We start from the raw sequence: 26,247 nt of genomic DNA, 5'->3' as shown, positions 1-26,247 counted from the left end.
TTTTGTATTGTTAATATATCTTTTAAAAAATTAATGCTAGTTATTTTTATTGAAATATGTTGGAATTACTTATCACTAACATTTGTTGAAAATTTTATAGAAAAATGACTTGTTTTATAGTAGTAATGATATAACTTTAATCTTTAACTATAAACTAATGTTAACAAAGTGTATATTTTTTTTGGACTAACTCCTTGCTACGCTTCTTTATTTCCGTTAAAATAAAGAAGAAATATGGTACTAAACTCAATTATTATCCACTTGTTATTATATTCTCGTTACTACATTGATAACACCCTTCAAGAAGTCAAACGCGTTTTCCTGGCATAAATATTCAACGAAACCACGTCTACGTATACTCGGTACAATATTTATTTTCTTCGCTGAAAATTCCCCACTGCTGCCTCCCGTAGGAGTCTGGGCCGTGTCTCAGTCCCAGTGTGGCTGATCATCCTCTCGGACCAGCTACTGATCATCGCCTTGGTAAGCTATTGCCTCACCAACTAGCTAATCAGACGCGAGCCCCTCCTCGGGCGGATTCCTCCTTTTGTTTCGATCGTACAGCTGTAAACTTGAAAACGAAAATGGTGAATTTCTTGGATGCACTAAACAGTAAGCCACTTCCTTTCAATTTTATACGTGTCACTGTCAATATACGTACGTACATATATTAATTATTCAAAACTTTCTGATCTCGTGTTTTGAATAACAGTGATACATAATGCTACAATAGTCCAGACATACGCTCTGCTTATGTTGATGGTATATTTAACCGATGTTTGGGGTCTTGGAATCACCCATGCTGCTTGTTTAATAAACATTTGGGCCGGCATAACAAAGATCATGCCATTGGTCTTTCTCTTTATTATGGATAACTACATCGACACCTACTCGATGCTCGTCTTCTCCACCACCACCTCTGCATTGGTTAGCCATAATACATCTTCTATAAACTAATTAACACCAATATTTACCTATGTATATGCGGTATGTGTCTATTAAAATATCAGATAAATTAAGAACACACACAAACTTGTTATGAGATGAGTTGATCGACTTGAAGAAATGTTTATTAGAGATAATATATTATACTCCGTTAATAGTGGCAGATCTAGAAAAAAATTTCATGGGTATCCAAAAACTTTTTTTTGGAGGTAGTGGTATCCTAGCAAATATTTGCTTAAGGGTATCCAAATACATAAAACGAAGAAGGAAATTATGTTTGCACTTTGTTGTGAAAGTTGAGAGTAATCTCGGGCACCCCTTAGATCTGCGCATGCAATAGTTATGGTTATACTTAACTAGTGATTTACATGCACGTTGCACGACGATATCAATCGCTAAATCTGGTGCGATGGTGAAACCCAAACATTGTTTTCTCATGTCGTTGAGGCGATTAACTTGACGTGAATTTAGTCGATTTCGGTTACGATCGTTACGCTACGGAATTGTAAAAAAAATACATATAAAAATTGAGTTGGACCAATGTGGTGGTCATTTAGTACAACCCAGGCGTTGAGGCGGCCAGTCTGCACAAATTCGGCCGAATTCCCTTATTTTCGCTACGGGACCCGAACTAAAACTAAAAATATTTGATCAATATTTGTTATGTTCGTTACGATACTGGATTTAAAACAAAGAGAACTTGTGTTCGGTCGGTTTGTGTTACGTTCATTACTATACCAGATAAAAAATTGTGGACCAAGACGGCGCCGTTACATGGCCCAATCAGGGCTTAGCGGCACCAAAGTCCTCATTTGTTCATATTAGATAATGGATAATTATCTTTACCAAAATTATGTGATTTTATTATGTTTCATTTGTATCTTTATCTTTCCTAATTATGTAAAATATATTATCTCTAATAATGTTGTGGTTTAATCTTGGATAGGGAATGGGGATTCTGTCGATTTCAACACCATCTTGGCTTTACAGTCTCATTACTGGATCATGTAGCGAATACAAAATGAAATGCATTAGTGAAACACAACAAATTGTTTTCTATTTTGCATTGGTATTGATAATGATTGGAAGATCTGGTTGTGACGTTATCATTGAAACACTTGATTTTAAAGGCAATGCTATTGAACAAGAGTTGATGTTCAATTTTGTGACATCGGGGACTAATTTCACAGCTGTGCAAGCTAGTTTTCTTCTTCTAACACCATGGTCATTTATTTTCGGGTTTTCAGCTGTGTATAGCTCGTTGGCCGTTTATCTCTTGAAGGGGAAATCTTGGTCACAAAGAATATACATAAATAATCCTGAAAGAAGTCCGGTTACAAGGGTTTTAAGGGTATTTGTGGCCACTATTTTAAGGATACCCACGGAAATCAAAAGGCGCGCCTTGCCATTTCGTAGCAGCTCAAGTTACAGGTTGTATAGATTGAAGTTTGAACTTGAGATAGCATTTTTTTTCTCATTTTTCTTAATAAAATATCTAACATGTGTGTCTCAAAATATTGGTTCTGGTTCTGTTGTTTAACTTGAACTTGCTTTGTGTTAGGTTCTTAGGCAATGCTGCAATTCGACCATCAAATGACAAAGGTAGGCAAAATCGGTGGACACATTGTAGCGTACAAGAAATCGAAGATGCAAAAACCTTTGTAAGGATGTTACCAGTGGGTTTTATGTATGCATTCCTTGTGCTAATAAGTACAATCTTTAGCACCTACATTCTTCAACAAGCCAAGCGCCTAAAACCGGTGAGTGTTTTTGGACTTCCGTTATTTAATTTCTCATACATTGCATGGCTTTATCTTAATGAAGAAGTAAGAAACAAATTCAAATACAACTATACGTACAAAAACAAGGAAATGTTGGGTACACTCGTGATAGACGCTATGATCAATGCAACAGTATGTTGTGTAATAGCAGCACTAGTCGAGACATCAAGACTAGGCGTGATAAGAGAACATGGTCTAGCTAACAAGCCTGGTGAGATTATCCCAATGTCAAGTGTTTGGATGATTCCACTATTTTTGATGGTTGGTTATTTTAACTCAAGTTTAGGTCCAATTCTTCAGATCTTTAGTGATAAAGATATGCCTTTTCCTATGAGAAACTTTCAAGTATTTGTGTTTGAGGGTTTCATTGGCGTTGGAATCATGAGTAGCGCGTTGGTTGTGTGTTTAGTTGGAAAGATTAGCCAGATGGGAGGGAGACCAAGTTGGTTCCAACATGACACTGAGAATAGTCGGTTAGACTTGTTTTATTGGGCATTAGCTCTGTTATGTGTTATAGTTCTTACCATATGGTTTCAGGTGACCCGCTACTTCAAAAGGAGATGGTACGCGAAACCTAGACATTTTAATGTATAAGATGTAATGCATATAGTTGGTGAAGGCTATTGTACGTATGATCGACTTTGTAAATAGATAAGAATCGTTGATAACTCCATTAATTGTGAGAACCTGTTACGTGCTTTATTTGGTTATGCATAATAATATATTATTAGTTGTTTTATCATTTATTTAATTATAAATAGTTTGCCAAGTAATAGGTAGTTATTCCTTTGTGGAGATTATCAATGAAAACATTATGATTTGATAAATCAAAGTCTCTCTCAAAAATCTGATTTCTATTATGGTTTCTATCTATTTTCTTTAGACCATTTGATTAACGAATGAGGTTCGTAACAGCGGTCTTGATCCACTCTATGAACGCTCAAGAATGGAACGAGTCGTTAGATCGAATCATATCAACTATTGCTGAGATGATCGATCTTCTCAAAAGCATTCGGTTCCCAACACATGTCGCTTCCGCACCCACAATGCCAACGCTGGCCACCTCTTCCGCCACTACAAAGCCAACACATGCCACTGCCGCCTCACTACCACCCACCATTGTCATCAAATCACCTCCATCAACCTTTGCACCGCCACTAAAATCTGCTACAACGTTAGTCACCCCGAAACCAACAGTAAAATGGGTGTTGTCTGACACAAAGCCAGCCTCAAAACAGGGTTGTTTATCTACGCCATCGACACCGAAATCAGCCCCGCAACAAGTACCACCACCTGCACTAATAACCCGGCCAACACTTACAGCCGTATCAATGCCTAAAACTACACCATCACATGTTCATAAAGTGACAAAGCAGGTCACGGATCCAACAGAGGAAATAAAACAAATGACACCAATTAAATGGGCGGTCGAAAAGCGCGAGTGGCGGCCACCATGGCGTCTCAATATTACTTCTCCAAATGCCGTAGGAAGGACCGAGTGGCGGCCACCGTGGCCTATCACCGAGCTTTTTCCAATCTCATCCTTGAGGACAAGGATTGTTTAACGGGGATGGATGGTTACGTGCTTTACTTAGTTATGCATAATAATATATTATTAGTTGTTTTATCATTTATTTAATTAGAATTAGTGTGTCAAGTAATAGGTAGTTATTCCATTATTTTAGTAGAACATGGGTTAAGTAGTGGGTAGTTTGAGTCTTGTTTCTATTTAATAGTCATGCATTTATTTTGTGGAGATTATGAATGAAAACATTATGATTTGATAAATTTCTCCTAAAAATCTAATTTCTATTCTGGTTTCTATCTATTTTCTTTAGACCATTTGATTAACGAGCGAGGTTCGTAACAAAACCTTTTAAATTTAGCTCTAACCAAATCCTTTCTTCCCAAATGAATATAGTAAACATATGGCTGGCCAGTGTTCGATAAGTCCGTTTGGTGTAACACTCAAGATTTTATTTTTATTTGTAGCTTTTCGTTTAATTACTTACTAGTGGAAGAGCTCACACGTTACGACGGGGACACAATGGAATTTTGGTCGGTAACGGTTTGGTTGAGTATGGCACATGTATTTGCTATAACAAAATTTATATTTACTATAGCTTACGATACAAAAAGTTAAATAGCAACATTATCAAAATAAATAATGAAAGATTGATCGCTCCTATAAACTACAAACGTGAAATAAGCCTGGATGTCTGTGTGTATAGTACGACGGCCCCTGAAACAAAATTTTACAGGGGTTGGAAGAGATTTGATGTTAAAATTTCATAGGGGTCAATCGGGATTTTAATATATATATATATATACCTTTAAAAAAAATTTCACAAGGACGACCGACACCTACACCTTTGGTGTAGGTCCGCCACTGTGAGTGTATATGGTTTTTTAACGATGGGCAGGAAGGAAGATTAATGGGAATGGATTGTTAAACTAGGAATCGTTTCACAAGTGATAATTACACCACAATTTAGAACACAAGCTGCGAACATTCTATTTTTCTTTCAATCGAACAAAAAGAAAATCAAATAAAACTTGTTCGAATTTAGAATCAATCTATTTCTGATCTTATTTGCGAATTAATTAGAGGTGTATGGTAGCATGCGTGCTTCTATTATTCTTTCTTTCAATTTACAGCCGTGGGAACTTTTGAGGTGCTCGGTTGCCTGCTTGCTACTTGGCTCATGTTTTCTTTTTGATCCTATTGGCTTCTTCTTGATGAACAGAAGGAATAAAAGGAGTTTGGTTCCAATCAATTTGAACACACAATAATTGCTTATATTTTTTTATTTTTATTTATTTATTGTTTACATGTGCCATTAGCCAACTATATCTCCTCTAACAGAACTAGATGTTCATTATCGGTCACCCTGTCATCCCAAACGGCACTCCCACACGGCAATGGTCGACCTGGAACACCTTGTAACTCCCTCACAGTCACTTGTTCATCACTGAACCGTTGTAGTGCATGGCAAACCAAATTCTCCTTTTCTTTGTCGTTGCCAACTTATGTAAAATATGAACATGTGTAGTTCCTTCCATCATACATACAATCTAAACAATAGTTATAAGTACAATCATTATACCCCACCTAAATGCCACACATTATCTGAAAGTTACAGCTTTTGTAATTTATCATGTTTTGTAAAATCGATTCAGTTTGATCAGTTTATGATTGATTTTCGACGGGTAAACTACATATTTTCACCAAAAAACTCCCGCGTGCTCAATTCGAAAAACTTCTCACTATGCTTCAACTTGAAACACCACCTTTTTACATATCAACTAAAGTTTCAAAGCCAGTAAACAAAAGATTTGAGCGTGTGCCTTACATAATAATACAAATTCACCCGTGAATGTCACTTAAATTTGCTACTTTTTTCTTGCTCAGTATATTACAACTATAATATGTTGACTTTAACATTCTCCATAATAATGGGCACTGTGAGAACACAAACAACATAACCGTTAATCCGGCGAACACGTAAAGTGGAACAATAGTTATCATTCTGTTAGTGGCGATTGCAAGATAAAGGGAAGCACTGAATGCAATCAGCATTGCCGTCACCGAGAGAAACAATGTAAAAAGACCGATTATCAGCTTATTTGGTAGGGTGTAAAGAAAGTTATTAACGGTGTATCGCGTTGTGAGGATAGATAAGAACATTAAAACTGAAGATATAGACGAGAAGAGTGAAACCGCGGTTGCTATTATGAAGATTGTGAATGTTTTTTGGTTGGTGAAGATTGGAAGACCGGTGTCGTTGGTGCCACCTGGCACAGTGATGCCTGCTGCAAAAACTACGGTGGCTATGAGTGATGCAACAAATGTGCATGATGAAGCTGTTTCTTTCATCCATTTTTCACCGTCTTTCACTAGTTGTTTATGTTCTTCAGTGAATACCATTAAAGGGGTCTTACCAGCATTGTTCTTCATGTATTTGTAACTCGGCTCCACACACGTCTCTACTGCCTGCACATGATATATATGCTAACAATTAGCAAATCAGGTAAATATTCTTTTAAAAACGGGTTCGGGTTGTCTAATGTATATACAATGTTCTTATCTATCCTCACACTATTGTGTTCAATGTGAAATAGAAAACTACAACATTACAATAATAATCTATTTATTTTCACAAGAAAGTTGTAACCATCGAAAATACACTTTGTATAGCTTTGACCCATTAGACACGTTATCCTTTATGTTTATTTTAGTGATGTGATCCGCTTCAGACGTTTCCTTTTTTATTTAAGCTTTTAAACGGTAAACGATATGACAAGTTGCCATTAAAAAAATCATCAGTTAAGGGTTGAAATTGTCTACTTGTAATAATTAAATCTAACAATAACTGATCAAAAATAGAAACAGAAAAATTCGAGTTTCTTTTCCAAATGGGGTCGTATTCGTAAAAAACTTGTCAACCAAATTTCTGTACTTTTAAATATATGTATCAAATAGATGTAACGTGTTGCCGTGTTGGTAAAAGTTTTTAAAAACACCCATTCAGTAAATAATTAGTTAACCCCAATTTGGTAAATTTGTTGATATGCTAGAGAAAAATTACCTTAAACCATTGTAACTCCCGTTGCATCTGTAGAGCAGGCCCTGGGAAAAGATTCAGTCTATCGATGGGTGCAAGCTTTCCAGCCAAATGCAATATATTGTTATTATAGACATCTTTATGTTTGGTAACCAATTGCCTATAATGACTCATGTGATATATGAGGTTGAACACTTTCTCATGACGATTTAAAATCGCCACTTGTAATGCATTCCTATTTTCTTCGTCTGTTAACCAAATTGCAGTAGGAAGTTCCATGATAATAGTTTCTACTAGCTCATGTATTCCCAATTTGGTTGCTAAAAAGAATGGTTTAGTGACTGCTCTCGCAACTTCATTGTGATCCAAAGCGTTTATTATATTACAGAATTTCTCTATAAGTAACAAGAGATGACCATGATTCAACTTTGTGTTGAGAATGTTTCTCAGTGCTGTGAAAAACCAGAGACCGGAAAAATTAATCATCAATGAAACGACTTGAAAACGTGATCTCGTTGATGTTAAAAGTGGTTATATGGTACCTATGCTGTCTATGAGTCCCTGGATCTTTCCTTGCATGTTATGCCATGGCATATTAGCTACACATTAACAATACAAACATATTTAATAGTGATAGAGAAGATTTTTTTTATTTTTGCATAAAAATGGTAGATACTATGGACCAATATTTTAACTCTAGCAATTGTCTATCTGTGCATATTAGAATAATTTAGAAAGAATTACACAGAGGAAGAAAAAATAGAGTAAGACTAGAATAACCTCCTAAACTAGTAATCAAGTCAAATGTTGCTACTTCAAAATCATTATAAGCCATTTAATACAAGAAATTAAAGCATGGTATCTTGCAATTTTATACAAAAAAGTCCTTTATACTATAAGCCATATTTAGATCGAATTTATGTATTTAAATTAGAGTGGACATATTGAGGGGCTTGAAGACACGATACAAAATCATTGTGTAAGAGCAAAAATAGAAATGATAGAAAGAATGAATAAGCTCCATATACAAACATTACAAGCCAATAATGATTTAACAGCAATAATTGACTACATATATTATGTATAATTATAAATTACCTCCATGATTATCATCCTCCAAGTCCCTCGCACCTACTGAACTATTTTGATGATCAGCTCGCACTAGAATAGTAGTTTCGTCATGTTTATCTTCAGCACCAGCTGTCAAAAGTTATGCATATTAACATCTGAAAACGAGTATCACGTATTACAGAATATTTCTTTAAGTACCTCTCATGCCTTCCATTTCTTTTCCCCTCGTGTCATTTTGTTCTTGTGCGGGATCAGTTATTTTGGTATAAACTTTTGCATAAAAACTCAAAATTAGATTTGCCAAACTTTAATAAAATGTAAAAACCCTTCTTGCTAGTAAGTTGTAGTGCTTACAAGAATAATATATCCAACTTTGCCAAAAGTTGAAGGTGATTCCGCTTAAGAAGGCTTCCGGCTTTCCAGCTATTAAAGCCAAAGGAGAATCTTCACGATCCAAGTACTTCAAACTCAACAACTCACCATATATTCCAACTAATTTCAAAGCAATATCTGCAACATATAAAGCAACTGAATGATTTTTTTTTCGTTTCTTTTTAACACAACAATGTCCTTTTTGGTTATTTTTTAAGGCACGAGATCGATTTATAACACCAATATATAGAGGTTTCGATGCCAACAATCGGATTCGACTCGTTTTTAAATAAACTCCATCAACTCGACACGACCCGCCTAATCCTTTGCATTAAGCGACTATTCATACTAACTCAATGCTAATCCTACCATCACTCTAGTACTTATTATTACACCACTAAACAAATGAAACCGATAAAACAATAATTAAACTAATCAAAATCTAACTAATCTATTTGTTTCACAAAATCGGTCCTCTTCTTTAACTTTGATCTTAATCCAAATTACTCAAAAAATTTATGTTTTAGGTTCTTAATAACCAGACTTCATTAAACACTCAAACCACTAGTTATCAGATTATTACAACAACATCTAAACATTACTAACCGTAGAATCCTGCAGAGATCACAAGCTTTAAAAGTAAAAAACCAGACTCTCCTTCATAAGGACTTTCTTGTATCCCGATATTATTAGGAGCGGGACGATCTAGAAGATACTCAACCATTTTTTTCTGAACATACTGAGCAGCTCTATGAATCGGAAAGTAACCATCTTCCCCACAAATGTAAGGCAAATTGCTGTTCCTACCAATCATCATCTCAGCAGCTTTCAAATTCCCAATCGCAGCTGCAATCGAAAGGGCTGTTTCACCTTTATCATCACACAGAACAATAGCATCCGTGTTCATCTTTTTCAACAGCTCACTTACAAAATGGTTTCCATTCGCTGTCCCAGTTCCAACAGCTATATGAAGCACTGTCTTTGAATCTCCGGTAATTGGGGCATTATATGCTTCTGGATTTTGTGGAAATATATAGTTTTCAGCAAGCTCCCAGTGGCCACCCAATGCAGCTCTATATAGAAGCCGGTAATCTTTCTTTTTTGTTTCGTCTACAGATCATAATATAGAGTTAATGTTGGACGTAATTTCCGAGTTATGGAAATTGCGTTAATTAATAAAATCATTACACATAACTTATATGAATTGTATTTAATTTATTATATCCAATTAGATTGGTAGATAACCACATGGGTTTAGTTTATTGTCTAATCAGCCATTAGAGTCTATCTCTAATTGTATCGTAGATGTGTACAAAACCGGTCTGCTTTGGTTAATGCATGGCCCAACTCGTTTTAGTTTAGAAACCGGTTTAGGAGTAAAACTGTTCGAGCCAATCAAACCGGTTCCTTTCGGTTTATAAACCAGTTAACTGTTAAAAACAGCGGTTTTATGCCCAAAAAAAACGGAAGCTTTTATTTCCCAAATCGGGTCTGTTTTTAAAACCGGTTTGGTTATTCAATGTCCAAACCGCTATACGAACCACCGAACTGGGTCAGTTTGGAAACCTGTTTGTCCCAGTTTAGACCGGTTTTAGGTTGGTGCCGTTTTGGGTTCTAAACCAGTTATTCTGTTCATCTCTATTGTACCGAGTATACGATCAATATATTTATAGTTATGAGTTTGTAAAGTTATATTATTTTGGTTGTAGGATTGAGAGTTATTCAATCCAAATTCGTCGTTTACGTTTTGGTGAGTTATATCAATTCGTTCTTCTTGGATTTATCAGGGGAGCAACCAAAATGATTACATAATTATGCTTAGATTCAATTCATTTTGAGGAATGCAATTATTAAAATAATCGCTGGAATAAAAATGATACAAAATGTTATAACGTACAGATCATTAACTTTGAAATATACCTTGATTGTTTCCGGGCATTGTTGTTCTAGCATATTCAGCATCGTTGATGCATCATGGTATATAAATGGATACATAACGCGTAATATGTATGAGATAAGCAGAAAGTCAGAAAGTGGACTTTTTCTCACCCCAAGCCTAGTTGTTGATGGAAAATGAGCAGAAATTTTGGGTTTAAGACTTTAAGGTCATAAAAGATTTTAGAACCCAATAAGCTCATAAATAATTTATATTCTATTAAAATGCAAGTTGCCAAGCTGGCAAGTCTTTCCTTTAGACTTTTGCCAACTGAATTTGTTTTTCCAAACTTTTGCCAATTAAGTTTGTTTATATTAAAAATCGACTTGATAAGTTTCGGATTGTATACTTTGCCTTACACACTACCCACCAACTTTGGTTTTCTATACATTAACCACCAGACTTAGTTTTACCTTTTAAACGTTGCCCATCAACCTTTATGTCTTTCAAACTTTAACCACAAAACTTTATGTCTTTCAAAATTTGACAACCAAAATTATAAAAACCAATATCAACACTTTTGTCTTTTATACTTTGGTCACCAAATTTCAACTTTTGTCACATAATATTTTGTATAGCACCTTTAACGAGACAACCCCATATCGATCAAGATCCCGCTGCGTCCCCACCACAACACACCAGTTTAAAGCAGCCATAGAGAGTAGGTTTGGAACCTCTCGGTTTCCTAACAAGGTAACCAATGGAATCATGGCGGCATTATGTAACATCCCGAAATTCCTAGAATAATATAATATTTACGCCAGGTGGATTAATTGAGTTAGTGAAAAAATAATAATAATATAATAATGATAAAGAGGTAGCGGGCTTGGTTTAATGGAAGTAAAGATGGATCAAAAAGAAAAGATGGGCCTTAGGTCCATAGGCTTAAGGGAGTATAAATACCCCTTAAACCCTAATTCTTTCCATTTTATTCATTTCTACACCATAGCCTACACCATCAAAAACACACACAAACACTATCCTATATCCAGAACCAAGATCTGAAGGCGAAAACCCGAGATTATTGGTGCTAGAACGTTGAGACGAACCAAAACAACATCAAGACTAGACCGTGTTCGTAAACCTACTCGTTTAAGGTACGTTTATATCGAGAACTTGTTCGTTTAAGTTCGGATTTAGTCTAGAAATCATAGATCTGTTTTAGTATGGTAAAAACGAATCCAACAAAGCTAAACTTACTGAAATTGGTTACAGTTTGATAGGTTAATTGTTAGTATGAAAGACCCGTATGTATATACATAAATCGCACCATGTAAACGCGAATGTTTGGATGGTTAATGGGTTGGGGTTTGTAGGCGTTGTATGTTTGGATGGTTAATGGTCAATGGTACCAAAATCATGTTGTTTCATCGCAAATTCGAGGGGTAATTGCAGATCCGAGGGTCTGTTGACCGTGTATGTTCATATCGATTTTGAATTTGACCCTTGAGTCAAAGTCTGGATAAGAACTGCAGATGATTCGTTATATTAAGATAACGAATCAGGTATTTTGTTACTCGCTTATTCGTTAAGTCAAGATGACGAATTAGCTCACCCAGTTCGTTATGTTAAGTTAACGAATCAGGTGATTCGTTACTCACCCAATTCGTTATATCAAGATAACGAATCAAGTCAAGATAACGAATTAGGATAACGAATCAAATCATGGGCAGGTAACGAATTAGGCTGTGTTCTGATAACGAATTAGGCTTAATTCGTTATAACGAATGAGATGGCGAATTAGATAATAATTTAAAATTCTAATGGAAAATGTGTTATGACAGTTAATGGAAATAAATTTTTTTCCAAACTCGACCCCAGCCAGGGCCTCTGCCACTTGGACCCTGCTAGGGGCTGCCGCCCCTAGAACCCCGCTGCCCCCGGACCCCGTTCATTGTGGTTTATATAAAGATAGAATTACGGTATGAGTAGTAATAGTTAATTAATACATGTAATTATTACACAGTTAGCCGTGCACAGCTCAAGAAAGGAATAACTATTAAAGGTGAATGTAACCGCATTCAGGTGAGTTTCTAGCCCCATTTCCTTGTTATGTTTTTGGGTCTATGTGCATACTTGATGTGAAGTGTGAGTACACTTAGCTTAAGTGGTAAGTGTATGCTATAGAGGATATACGAGTTATTTATGAATTCTTGATGGTGCGTGAACGATCTTCGGATATTGCACGTATCGCCAAGGAGCATGATTGTTAAGTGGTTATTAGTGTGTATGAATGCTATGATGTGACTTGTTTATTATGTAAATGATGAGCTGACAAGAAGTGTGTTGTAGACAAGTAGAATAAAGTGTGGTAGAAGTGGTAAGGGGTCTACTAAGGGTGTTAGTGGCATGACGATTGTACGTGGTAGGGTAAGCCTATGCGTGCCTTCGTTATTAAAGTGGCATGACGAGAGTACGTGGGAGGACAAGCCTCTACGTGTCTTTGTTAACAAGTGGCATAACGTGAGTGCGTGGGAGGGCAAGCCTCTATGTGCTCCCGTAAACAAGTGGTTTAAGCGTAGGTGATAGATAAGTGGTCAAGCGGTAAGGTGAGCAGAATAGACAGCGGATTATGTGTCTTCGGACACGTATGTAATTGCATGTAATGATTGTATGGTAAGTTGCTTGATAAACTAGAACTCACTCAGCGTAGCTGACTTTTAGTATGCACGCAGGTGAGGAGACTAAGGAGCTAGCATGAGGATGGCACATGGCATGGATTGAATGGTTGGCATCTGAAGCTGGAAGAGAAATTATGATTCAAATATGATGTTGTATATGTATGTTTTAAAGTAAAGATCAAATGTTTTGTATCGAATGATTAAAGTTAACGTTTTCGCGAAAGTTTTAATAAACTCTGATTTGTAGAACTGTGTTTATGAGTAAATCCGACGCTAAAGTGAAGCACCGGGAACGGGGCCTTACACATTAAGGTTCCTTTGCGAACCGATGCAACGAGTTGGGTCTTAAACTCGTATAACGTTTAAAATTAGAGTAAATTACACGTTTTGTTCTTTAGTTTTTTTCTCCCTTTGACGGCCAATACTTTCAATACAAGATGGGAACTACGAAGAAGTTTGAGCGAAAACAAGATACAAGAAGCTAAAACGTATGAGGAAGTTGAGAAATTAAGGTACCTTAATTTTTTTCCTCCCTTTGACGGCCAATATTTTCAAAGCAATATCGTAACTACGAAGAAGCTAGAGCGAAAACAAGATACAAGAAGCTAAAACGTATGAAGAAGTTGAGAAATCAAGGTACACCAAAATTCCTATTTAAATAGCATTCGCGTCCCCATCTACCATCTCCCTTTATACAATTTAATAATTTAACTAAAAGATCCATTTGTCTCTAAATTTGTTTATTTTAAAATAATCCGTCATCCCATCCTATATATTTATCTCCATATTCTTATTTTATTGTTTTTTTTTTCTTTCGTTTACAATTTTAACTATTCATTTGTTTCCGTATTATCATTTCTCAGAGCATTCTTAGGCCTTGACCGGTTCTCCATCCCTATCTTTATAATTACACTAAAAAATATTACATTTTTCTCTTCAATTCAATTAAATAATATTTTTTATATTTTTATCATTAAAGTTTTCTCTCTCATCTACCTACAACCAATTCAACAAATATTAAAAAATAAATATAGGCAAACAAAATTTCCCCAAATTTATAAAAAATAAACAACTTTTCTCTGTCCACCATATAATTTATACTCACAAGTCACAACAACTCACTACCCCACCCTAAAGTTTATAATTTCCACTCCCATGATTTTAAGGGATGGGTTAAGAATGCTCTCACACTACTAATTTATGGGTGACGATTGGGTAACTTTTTGGCGAGTTTATAGGGTCAGGTTACCCTGGTTTAGGACATATATAGTGAACATGCTATTTTATGAGCTTATTGTATTATTCATGTAATACAAGAAACTTAAAACAAACAAACAAATGCGCAACATCTTTGGGAAGCATAGTTGCTGGGATGACAATTCACATAGTCGATCATGATAACACCCATTGAGAGTAGTATTCATTACATGTTGTGACTATGCCGGATATATATGCCTTGATTTGTCATTGTATATTGAGTTTTCAGATCTATCAATCGCTCATTGGTTGCACAATGAATGCAAATAGATGAAAAAGGCTTTGGCCATCTTGTAATATCTTCCACATATTGACGTAGCCATGCCGCCTTTTCTCTGGATTTATCAAAGGCCATGAACACAGATTCTGTCGTGGATCTAGCTATAACAGTTTGCTTGGAAGACTTCCAAGCTATAACTGCTCCTCCGTGTGTAAAACTTACTTACTTGTAGATTTGGAATCTTTTATATCCGATATCCAATTTGTATTTTTGTATCATTCGACTATAGCTGGATCATGGTTATAATTAATGTAGTCCATAATCTCTTGTGTATCTCACATACCTTTGCACACTTCTCATACTTTTCCATTGTCTTGTATTTTTGTGTCATTCGATTATAGTCGGGTCTAGTACCATGTCATAAGATACATTTAGACTACCAATGATCATTGAGTACTCTAATTGATCCACACGCTCTTCTCTATTTTTAGTCAACTATTGAGTGGTATTCACTTAGGGGGTATTCAGTGGAATATGAGCAATACGTGTGTCATCATAACCAAACTTCTCAAACATCTTGTCCAAGTAGTGAGCTTGACTAAAGGCAATATCATTTTTCATTACAATAATCACATGTGTTAAACCTATGTCTTTTTTGTCAAACCCCACTTTCAACATGTCTTTAGTGGATTTGATAATTTTATCATCACTCCCAATGATAAGCATATCATCCATATAAAGGTATATAAAATGGCATAACCTCCTAACATGTCTCCACATAGACACGTTTATCATACTCAATTATTTTGATACCACCGCCTGCAAGTATGACATAATCAAACTTTTGGTTTCATTGTTTTGGTGATTACTTCAAGCCATACAAAAGACTTGACAAGTTTACATGCTTTTCCCTCTTGATGTGGGACGGAGAAACCCATGGAGCACTCCATTAAAATTTCATTTCCTAAATCGCCATTTGGAAATGTGGTTTTAACATCCATTGGTAAACTTAAATTGTTTAAAGCCGCAATTGCAAGAACCAACCTTAGTGTTACATGCGAGTAAGTATCAAATTAATCTAGACACTTTGTTCGTTAGCCTAGCCTTCTACTTATCAATAAGGCATCAACGACCCCCCCCCCCACCTTTCTTATTTTCTCAGCCATATACACGATTAAGAAATCATAGGCCTTAATTGTAGCAATTTGTTGTTCTAACTAATGTTTAAGGGTACAGTCATTCGTCTTGATAAAGAAATGCCGTCCCACTTGTAATGGTTTCATTTCTACACATTAAGAACCAAGGACAAAAGTTCTTCGTCATAGGTAGATCTAAACATGTTAGTGGAAGATAAACCGTTGCTAAGTCAGGTAATTGAGTGGTCCTTGTGAGTCAGCATAGCTCTGGGTGGTCCTCCCATTCTGGTCTCCATCAGCTTAGATATATTGGCTTTACATCGATGACATGCCTATACTTGTCACTAGATTTGAAACACTCCCCACGTAGAAAACATGCTTTTTTCGGTGTCAAAATTCGAGGTAAGTGTTTTTGTTGGCTTGTACTTGTGGTGGAAGACGAGATATTGGGCTTGCTCACAGTTTTAGAAGGTTTGTTGGTGGTATACCCTGTTAAATATTTCCCAGATCGAATGCTCCTCAATTTTGACTCATATTCTAATGCTAGACTCATTGCATTGTAAACCGTATAAGGTTTTATGAATATGTACTTCAGCCTTTATGTCAACCTTGAGACCATTTAGAATTATCCAATTGACAGTGGTCTGGCCAATTAGAGACCTTGGCTGACCAATTTGCGAAATACTGAGAGTAATCTTATACGGTACATGTTTGACGAATGTTACCAAGGTATTCATTGGGGTTTTGGAGTGAACCAAAGATATTTTGTAAAGCATGTACAAGTTCCTCTCAAAACGACATCTCTTGATTTGTAGATAGCCAAGAATACAAATTGAAAGTGTTTCCTTTGATGTGCATAGCAGATACATTAACCTTATCTTCATTTAAAACATTGTAGTATTTGAAGTACTTTTCGGACTAAAGAATCCAACTTCTTGGATCGTCAACGCTGAAAGTGGGTAGCATGATCTTTGTAAAAGGCCGGTACCGGTTATTCCGCCCAGAAGACTCACCATCATAATACTTCCATGGCTCGCTGTTGGACTTCTTATCGTTGTGACTCTAGGGTAGCAACACCATTGTTTAGGGACTCAAACTGGGTTACGATGGGTCTGTTTGACCACCATTGCCAAAGTGTTGCCATGGATACTTGGAGCCATTGTCCGGAAATATAACTAAATTATAGAACCCAAAAATCTGCGAATTGATATAAGGCTATTATTCTTACTAGCATTCAAGTTACAAAAACTGTTAATAACTCTCCGTAATGTTTATATCTAGCTAGCAAATACTTTAACCAAGTGAATGGGTCAATAACTTAAATATGGGAAATAATTTGACCGAGTGGATCAATAACATATAGAACTGAAGAGGTAGGTCCCAGCAGAGCCCAGTTGGACCCGCAAGACTCACCTTGAAGAGGGACGTCTGCGCAACGACCAACTGATTCCGCAGGACCCACCATGCTCAGAGATGAAGACCTTACGCGCAGTACGCCAGCTGTTCCCGCAGGGAAAGCCTCCCAATGGTGAAGTACCCCGCTTGTTCCCGCAGTTGCGGATACAAGCCATCAGGGAAGGCTACCCGCACTGATAGCAAGGCTACACGCACAAGGCACTAACTCTTGATACTTCAGTAATGTCACCTGAAGGAATGAGCAAGGCGGGAATACTCCCGCCCAAATGAGCCAGTCCGTATGCTTCTGGAAGATCTTTTGTACTATACCTGCCAAGGTATGGGCAAAACAGATGATCTGACCAAAACAGCCCATGAACCAATCACAGGGTGACAGCTCACCGACAAAAGTACGAGGAGGAGCACCCTCTAGTACTGTTTGTCACTATTAGCCGCTGCCTACTCACCAACCCTTACTATGGGACGTGCGTAGCCTACAGTTGGTGGAACAGTGCATAGCCGGCAGTAAAGGAACAGTATACAGCAGGCCTTGTCACTATCGGCCGCAGCCTATCCACCAACCAGCATGGCTTGTGCGTAGACCACTGTTGGTAGAACAGGAATACTATTCAGCCGGCTGTACCTTCTTGGAAACCTACCTTCGGCTATAAATACTCCAACACCTTGGAATGGTAAGGACATTATCGGATATCTCATTATCTTATCTTCTCTAGAAATCTCTTAATATACACTTATATTCAGAGCAATCTAGTCTGATTCTCACGCCGGAGGGTGGTCACAATGAGGAACCCCCCCCCTTCTCAGTGACGAGCTTACGGTGTCTGTTTTGCAGGTCACCTGAAGAACAACTTTGCTGGACCTCATCCTCGTGGGAAACATCTATATAACCCCCAGATTATCCGTAATCTGCCCGGGGTCACTTAGTGTTTCTTCATTGGCGCCATCCGTTTATAAAAGCTAGAACTAATTCTTAGTTTTTTCAAAATTTCTGAAGAAATGGTTAACGTTACTCCGGTCCCAAAGCCAGTAAGTGACCAAGAAACCCCGATAACCATAACCCCAGCAACTGGGGGGAACACCGGCGGTTATACAAATTTTACGAACACTACCCCGGTTACCCAAGCCGGGACAAGTGCAGTAAACAATATTTCACTGGGGTTCACTGATGCCAAGTTGGAGAAACGGACGAGGGTCCCTCGCCAAACACTCGATCAAGTTAAGGCGTGGGCCGAAGCACGTCAGAAAGAGTTCCAAGCTGAGTTGGATGAACGCTTGCGTTCACTTCAACAGGCTGACGAATTCGGCAGTACTCGCCAACATCTCAACATGAACAGTGAGTGCGAGTACTCGGACGATGAGCGGGAAGAATCCGATACCGACGCAAACCCTCGCCATAAGGCAAAAGGGAAGCGTAAGGAAACAGACTTCCAACCGACAAGGAATTTTGGAGAAACCTTTAAACCAACGAACGCGGGGAGAAACCCACGTGACTTCTCCAAAACCTTTAGACCAACTGCTGCAAATGCAGGAAAGTCCAAGTTTGCAAGGGACATTGCGGAAGCAATCGCCCCGAGAAGTGCCAAACAAATGTCCAACATCGGCACTTATGATGGTCTATCCGACCCAGACGACCACTTGAACAGATTCATTGCGGGGGCAACCGTCAGTAACTGGACGGAACCCACGTGGTGTTATATGTTCCAGATGACTCTGGTTGGAGCGGCCAGGGCATGGTTCGATCGTTTACCGGTCCACCACATCTATGATTGGGCGGACTTTCAGAATAAGTTCAGCCAACACTTCAGCCAACAGAGGAAATATACTGAAGAACAGTGGACGATCCTCAACTGCGTTAGAGAGGAGGATGAATCTTTACTAGACTTCATCACTCGCTTCAACTCCAAAAAGCTGAGTCTGGGCAACATAAGTGAAGATCTTGTTCGCGCCGCTTTCATCCAGGGCGCCGAATACCCAGAGCTTATCCGCACATTGACGGGTAAGGACGGCATGCCATCCACATGGGATGCCATCATGACGGCGGCCAAGAGCTTTGCCGAGACGGAGAAGCAACTGGGAAGGGATCTTCCCCAGAGTACACACCTCTACACGTAAAGGACTAGAGAAAACAATGTTCGGATCGCCCGGCAGAACAAAAAGAGGAAGCTAGGTATTTGGCAGTCAAGGGTAAACTTTGACACCTCATCCAGCTCTCGCCCTCTTGTTGGCGGAAGGGATAACACGCACCCTTCAAGCCGAAAACACCGGTGGACGCCACTCACCAAAAGCATCACGGAGATATTTGCCACCGAAAAACTACCATGGCCAAAAGCTCCAATGATCCGGCAGCGACCTAATGCGGATCAAAGTAAATCCTGTGACTTCCACGGGACAAAAGGTCATAGTACGGAGGAGTGTACATCCTTGAAGGATATTGTTGAAACATTCGTTAAGGATGGAAGACTTGCACACCTTGTGGCATCAATCAAGAAGGGAGGAAGGAATGATAACCGGTACAGAGGCAACGGACGAAAGCCCGTTGACATCAGCATCAACATGGTTCATGGCAACATCAGAGGAAGAAAAAGGCGAGCGACAGAACCATGCGCGTGGAAGGAAGCTGAGGTGCGCTTCCCGCGAGTGCCAGGAGGACCCAGCAAAGAAGGCCCTAACGTCATCAAAAGCCAGCTGGGGCACTACATCACTTCTCGCACTCTTGCTGACAACGGCGCCTCGTCAACGGTGATGTACAGGCAGTTCTTCGACAAGCTAGATGACGAAGACAAGGAACGCCTGGAAACGGTCTACGCCTCGATGGAAGGGTTCGACGGCAGCACAAACACCCCCCTGGGTATCCTATCTTTCCCCGTCACTCTTACGGACGGGAATCACTCACGCACAGAAGATGTGGATTTTGTCGTGATGAGGAAGCCACACCACACATACGACATTCTCTTCGGAAGAGACGGGATGCCAAGATTCAACGCCGTGGTATCTTCAGTCCACGGCATGATGGGATGGCCAACAGCTGAGGGTGTAGCGATGATCACCGGCATTCCCCAGAATTTGGTGAGCGATAACGGCACCAACTTTGCTGACAAGAAGCTACAAAAGTGGCTGGAAGAACTTCAAATCACCCACACTTTTACCTCAGTGGCGCACCCGCAGGGTAATGGTGAGGTAGAAAGAGCAAATAATAGCATCGTCGAAGGCATAAAGAAAAGACTCTTGGAACACAAATCCGGCTGGGTGGACGAGCTTCCGCACGTCCTTTGGGCAAACAGAACGCTGAAAAAGGCCAGTACGGGAGAAACCCCGTTCAGTCTCACTTATGGCACTGAAGCCATGGTCCCGGTCGAAATTGGTTTACCCTCACCAAGAGTCTTGATTCAGCCAGAAGACAATGATGCGGAAAGACGGTTAGACCTTATGCTAACCGAGGAACGCAGAGACTTAGCCGCAGTGCGTGAAGAGAACTACAAGCGACAAATGCAAAAGTACTACAACACGCGGGTAAAACTCTGCAACTTCAATGTAGGAGACTACATACTGCGTAACAACGAGGCTTCGAACCAACAACGCCCAGGAAAACTGGCCCCGGTCTGGGAAGGGCCATACATTATCAAAGAAGTTCTGGGAAAGGGCGCATACCGGCTCGAAAGGCTCGATGGCACTCCCATCCCAAGAACATGGAATGGAGCTCAATTACGCAAATGTTATATGTAGATCAATTCCAAACTTGTAAAGAAAAGGCCTAGAGCCACTTCTAATGGAAATGATTCTCCTTTCACAATGTGTTGATAGCCTTACCTTTATACTTATGAACTTCCCACACTGATGTGCCGGTATTTAACGCATAAATATGGGAAGAAGTAAGTCGTTACGTGTGGAAGGCGGCAAAACCCGCATAAACACAAAACGGTAAAAATTTCAAAAGGAAAACCTTCACGCAGGTCAGTCATAGGTAAACTTTGGTCATCTTACTAAATGAAAGTGCCGGTCCTAACCACACAAATCATGATAGAGGAAACTGAACTAACCTATTGACAACCGCGCGTCGAACGGTTAACTTATTCAAAATGCTTAGAAAATTTTTAACAGAAGAATGAGGAAAACCTCCACGCAGGTCAGATGTAGGCAAAGTTTAGCCATCCTACTAAGTGCAAGTGACGGTCTTACCCGCACAATCACGAATGAGGAAGCAAAACTTCAACCTATTATCTACCACGTTCAAAGGTTAACTTATTCTAAACACGTAGAAAATTTCAAAGGAAAAGATGAGGAAAACTTCCACGCAGGTCAGATATAAGTAAAGTTAAGCCATCCTAAGTGTAAGTGACAGTCATACCCGCACAATCATGAAAGAGGAAGCATAAACTTATAATCTGCCACGTTAAAAAGTTAACTTATCTAAGTACTAAAGAAATTGCTAAGTTAAATCAAAACATGCGTAAAATAAACAAGGCAAGGAGTTAGCACATAATCTTTATTCCATCAAAATTCAAATATTACAAAGGTTGCTGGGTGCATACCCGCATACAAAAGAAGCTATACAAAAATAAAAATCTACTCTAATGGTGGAAAGGGATCTTCGGGATCAAGCTTCAGGACCACTTCCACTTGGACCCGCACCATCAGTAGAGCGTGGCGGTTCAAGGAAAGCTTTAAGGATAGCCAGCCCATCATCAGCAGCAGCAACTTCGTTCACCTTCTCCACCACCGGATGCGGGAAGGCGGCGTACTGGTTCATGCTTGGTCATAAACAGCTTCAGTATCCACATCATACAAAGGGAAGTTGGAAGGCGGGATGCCTTTCTCAACGAACCCTAGACCAAGCAGGAAGCCGGCCTTTTCCCCATCCTCATGAGAAGCGTTGAGGGCTGCGCTCATGGCATCGTCATATGATGTGTCCGTGAAGACTCGATGCACAACCTACAAGAAAAAATACAAGTGTCAAAACCTTTTCTATGTGCAAAGAAAAGTGTAAAGATATGAAATTACGCATACCTGAGACAACGCTTCTCGAAGAAGCCATTCCTTGGTAACCAGAGCTTCCTGGAGGGCAGCTTTAGCTTGGTTACGGGCGCGTTCGGCTTCACTTTTGTTGAGGTTGGCAAGCAACACTTCTTTAGCCGCAGCCTCTTCAACGCCCTTTAGCTTCCGCTCAGTGTGGTCAAGCACCCCCCTCTGGTCCAAGATCTCTTGGAGCTTCTTGGCGTCTTCCATCGCCAAGGCATCATGAGCCTGTTGGAGTGCCTCCAGTTTGGCTTTAAGTTCCTCATTCTCGAGGCGTAGAGGCTCAGCAACAGCTTCAGCCTTGGTGGCCCTTTCAGTTGCGTTCCGAGCAGTTTCCTTAGCTAGCCGAAGCTGTTCGTTAACAGCTTGGGCAGCCTTGGAACGGGCCTCGAGACGGGCCTGAACTTCAACTTCAAGGGCCTTGAAGGCCTTCTCCTTCTCCGCAGCAACGGCGGAGAGCCTCCTATTCTCCTCCCGGACAGCCCGCGCCTGAGCTACTTCTTGGATACGAGCTACTTTTAACTTGTCGTTTTCACGACAAAGCAGCTCGACGCGCGGCTGCATCCGGGCCAGGAGAACCCGAAGCTCATTGGTTAGCCTACCCTCCTGGTAGCTAGCCATGGCTTCCCCCAACGCACCACTGGGAGCTGCGTGACGAGCCCACTCCACGCACTCCACAGGTGTGCGAAGGGTTGTTCCTCGGCGGATGTTCCATCGTGGAACATACACTTCATTGGAATCTGACACTGCAAAAAACAAAAAGCAGTTAGGAAAAGATGATATAAAAAAAAAAAAAGGCCAAAAGAACCCTACGCACCTGTAGGGTCGACAACAGGCCGATAGCCGCCAAACCCATCACCTGAACCCAAGGAAAATCCGTCCAAGAGGTCAGGCAGATGGGAAGGAGGCAGAGGTTGGCGAGAAGCCCCAAGCATACCTGAAGGATCGGCCGTCGTTGCCGATGACGGAGGAGGCATGGTGAAGGCCGCCGAGGTAGTAGAAACCAACGGAGGTGAACTCACCGTAGGTGAACTCACAACCGTGGTCGCCGCTGCGGAGGAGTCCGCAGAAACAGTCACCGCCAGCTCAGTGAAAGATTCAGTAAATATGGCACTGACAGCCGGCGGTGATGTCATCACAGTTGGAACAGTTGGCTCAACTGGGTGAGCAACTGAACCAACTGAAGCAGGCGCAGCCGCCTGGGTCATCGCCTCAGGTAGGCTGACCAAGCCTACCGTCATGGGTCCGGAGGTGCTCCTCCCCGCTCCACCCTAGAATGCGGTAGCATCCACGTCTGCACAAAGAAGATAAGTATTAATGATGGAAAGCCATGAAGTTAAAAGTAAAGGAAGTTAGTACTTACGGGTTTTCTTGAGCCTAAAAGTGCGAACAGGCGGGGACGAACCCGATGGAGCCGGCCTCTTTACGCCGCTCACCGTCGTCATCCTGGGCTCTCCGGAGGTGACAGTCGTCGCAGCCTCCGGAGCAGTGGTCTTATCACCACCAGGGTTCCCCGCCACCTCCTCGCTCTCGGTCTCTGAATCAGACTGAGGCACCGGATCGGCAGTGGAGGCCACCTTCGCCTTCCCCTTTGTTGGTGCATCTTGTGACCGTCGCTATGCAATTCAGACCAGCGGAGACGCCATAGGTGAAGTTAGAATAACTTCGCCTTAGGCGAAGTTAGAACAACTTCGCCAACGGCGAAGTAAGGACAACTTCACCTTAGGCGAAGTTATCACAACTTCGCCATAGGCGAAGTTATGAACAACTTCGCCTACTGACGTCTACTGAAGTTTATATATATATACGTGTCTTGTTTAGGTTAAGAATCCAGTAATTCAGAGAGTTGTGTGTTACAGTTTGAGTGTCGAGAGAGAACAAACAGGGAGAGAGTGTCGTTAGGGACGACCCGAGGTAGAGCTCACCTCGGGTCGGACGTGTTTCTGTTTATGTTACGGTATGTAACGTGTTTGTTTAATTATTATTATAAAGAATCTGCAGATTTGTTTATCCCGTTCTTGTATTTGTTTGTGTATTTGTTCGTGTACGTGTTTGTGTTCTTCATCTTTGCACCAATAAACGAGTCTAGGAGGATTCCGCACTCCTAGACCTCGTGCGGATCTCGTATCGATCGGCGACGCCCCAGGGGGACCTACAAGTGGTATCAGAGCCTTAGGCTCTTATGCTATGGTTCGAGATCTGCGTTTTGGTGTTTCTGGCACGTTTCTGTGCGTTTCTGGCCGAACAGCGCCGCAGGCGAAGTTATTGTTCATCAGGCGAAGTTGCCGTCACTGTTCGTAGGGTTTCAGCGAAGATATAAGGTCTGGCGAAGTTATGGACAGGCGAAGTTATAGCCAGGCGAAGTTATGAACAGGCGAAGTTGACTTCTCGGCGAAGTTAAAAAAAAAAGAGTAATTTGGTGTTTTCGTCTGTATGGCCACGGTGTACACGATTATTGTGAGACCGAAGATGTTGTTCCGTCAACGAGTGAAACTTGTTATCTCTGGGTCTTACGTGTGAACAAATACGTGTCAACTCTGGATATGGAGTTGAGTTTGTGAATGGGATATTGATTGAAACTGGATATTGACACATATTTGGGTGTTTGTGGGCAATGAAATTGTTGTTGTTCGAGGTTGACCAACTGAAGAAAGTCAAATTGAACTGAAGGTTTTCGTCATTACTGGATTGCGGTCAGAGCATATTATTTATGTTATTTTCAAGACGTTCGAGAATTGGATCCTGAAAAAAAAAAAATCTGTAACAGTGATATTACATCACGTGTTTGAGTTATAATATATAACGTGTGTTCGTTTCGTGTGTTCGTGTGATTCGTGTTCTATACTCGTAACGATCTACGCAGGGATTCCGCACCTGAGTAGACCGAGATATCTCGTGCGATCCGTCAGGGTACCTACAATTGGTATCAGAGCGTTTGCTCGATTGTGTGGTTCGGGATATTCACGCGGGTGTAGAAATCGTCCCGTTTCGACTATTCGCGGGACGTGTTTTCTGTGTTTTTGAGTCAATCTTACCTCCTACCATCGTATTCAAGCCTTTGCACCGTCAAAAACCTCGTAAAATCCAGATTTCAGATCTGCAAAAACGTCCGTGTTCATCAGGCGAAGTTGCCGTCAGGATACGTAGGGTTTCGGCGAAGATATAAGGTTAAGCGAAGTTATCCACAACTTCGCCTACCTTCTCAAGTTCGCCTAACTCAGCAAAGTTCTCTACAACTCCGCCTACCTCCTAAGTTCGCTTACCTTAAGAGAAGTTAATCATCTGCGAAGTTCTTCAGCGAAGTTAATCAGCGGCGAAGTTAAGGCTTAAGCGAAGTTATCCGTAACTTCGCCTACAGTACCTTTCAAAAAATTTTTGATTTTTTTTCGGGTTTCTTACTTTTCGGGAAAGATGTCATCGATTAACATCTCTGAGTTAGTGAAGATGGAGGTTGAAGCAGGGTCAGCTACTAAGGCCCCAAGATTGCTGAAGGGAACCGATTTCGTTGTATGGAAGGATCGGTTCATACAATACGTCAAATACCAGGATGCGAAGATGTGGGTATGCATCCAGGATGGTTATATTCCACCAGTTATGGAGTATGAAGGTCGTGATCAAATAAAAAAATATAGCAAAATGGAAGAAGAAGAGAAAAAGATGTATGAGGCCGAGAGCAAGGCTCATGGTGCTATTACTATGGCTCTTCCACAAGAGATCCTTCATACGTTTAGAAAGTACACGTCAGCAAGAGAGCTTTGGGAAGCTCTTGAGAACAGATTTGAAGGGAATGTAGGAATCCGTGCTTCAAAGATAAAATTGCTCAAAACCCAGTTCTCAGTCTTCAAGTATTTGAAGAATGAATCTTTAGATGATATTATCACTCGATATTACCATCTGATGACTGAATTGAGTAA

The 26,247-nt window shown here is 40.1% G+C and overlaps 2 protein-coding genes and 1 pseudogene across 2 annotated transcripts; 1 reads left to right on the top strand and 2 right to left on the bottom strand.

The window, feature by feature from the left end:
* Nucleotides 1-394: 394 nt before the first annotated feature.
* LOC143540528 (18S ribosomal RNA) lies at nt 395-675 on the bottom strand (annotated as a pseudogene).
* On the top strand, nt 565-3,413 carry LOC143540511 (protein NRT1/ PTR FAMILY 5.5-like). Its single transcript, XM_077033552.1, has 4 exons — nt 565-612; nt 713-927; nt 1,892-2,376; nt 2,507-3,413. The coding sequence occupies exons 1-4, from the start codon at nt 585-587 to the stop codon at nt 3,318-3,320; spliced, it is 1,542 nt and encodes a 513-aa protein (XP_076889667.1). The 5' UTR covers nt 565-584; the 3' UTR covers nt 3,321-3,413.
* A 2,614-nt stretch (nt 3,414-6,027) lies between these two features.
* On the bottom strand, nt 6,028-10,681 carry LOC143540510 (uncharacterized). The gene is made up of 8 exons (XM_077033551.1): nt 10,655-10,681; nt 9,341-9,844; nt 8,717-8,872; nt 8,561-8,632; nt 8,390-8,491; nt 7,834-7,890; nt 7,316-7,743; nt 6,028-6,720 (listed from the first exon to the last, which is right to left on the bottom strand). The coding sequence occupies exons 1-8, from the start codon at nt 10,671-10,673 to the stop codon at nt 6,094-6,096; spliced, it is 1,965 nt and encodes a 654-aa protein (XP_076889666.1). The 5' UTR covers nt 10,674-10,681; the 3' UTR covers nt 6,028-6,093.
* Nucleotides 10,682-26,247: the final 15,566 nt, after the last annotated feature.

Source organism: Bidens hawaiensis, unplaced genomic scaffold (genome assembly GCF_021521415.1).
Source record: "Bidens hawaiensis isolate Kalapana, Puna unplaced genomic scaffold, B.hawaiensis_p1.1 tig00012269_1, whole genome shotgun sequence".
Classification (NCBI taxonomy): domain Eukaryota; kingdom Viridiplantae; phylum Streptophyta; class Magnoliopsida; order Asterales; family Asteraceae; genus Bidens; species Bidens hawaiensis.
Note: the sequence above shows the minus strand (reverse complement) of the source record. Positions and strands in the feature narration are given on the sequence as shown.

Excerpts from the sequence above, each read along its gene's own strand:
- LOC143540511 (XM_077033552.1), top strand. The coding sequence starts at position 585 with ATGGTGAATTTCTTGGATGCACTAAACA. Across the intron at positions 613-712 it reads TTTCTTGGATGCACTAAACA|TGATACATAATGCTACAATA; the intron begins GTAAGCCACTTC and ends TTTGAATAACAG. Across the intron at positions 928-1,891 it reads CCACCACCACCTCTGCATTG|GGAATGGGGATTCTGTCGAT; the intron begins GTTAGCCATAAT and ends AATCTTGGATAG.
- LOC143540510 (XM_077033551.1), bottom strand. Across the intron at positions 8,873-9,340 it reads GATCTCTGCAGGATTCTACG|ATATTGCTTTGAAATTAGTT; the intron begins GTTAGTAATGTT and ends TATATGTTGCAG. Across the intron at positions 8,492-8,560 it reads AGAAATGGAAGGCATGAGAG|CTGGTGCTGAAGATAAACAT; the intron begins GTACTTAAAGAA and ends AACTTTTGACAG.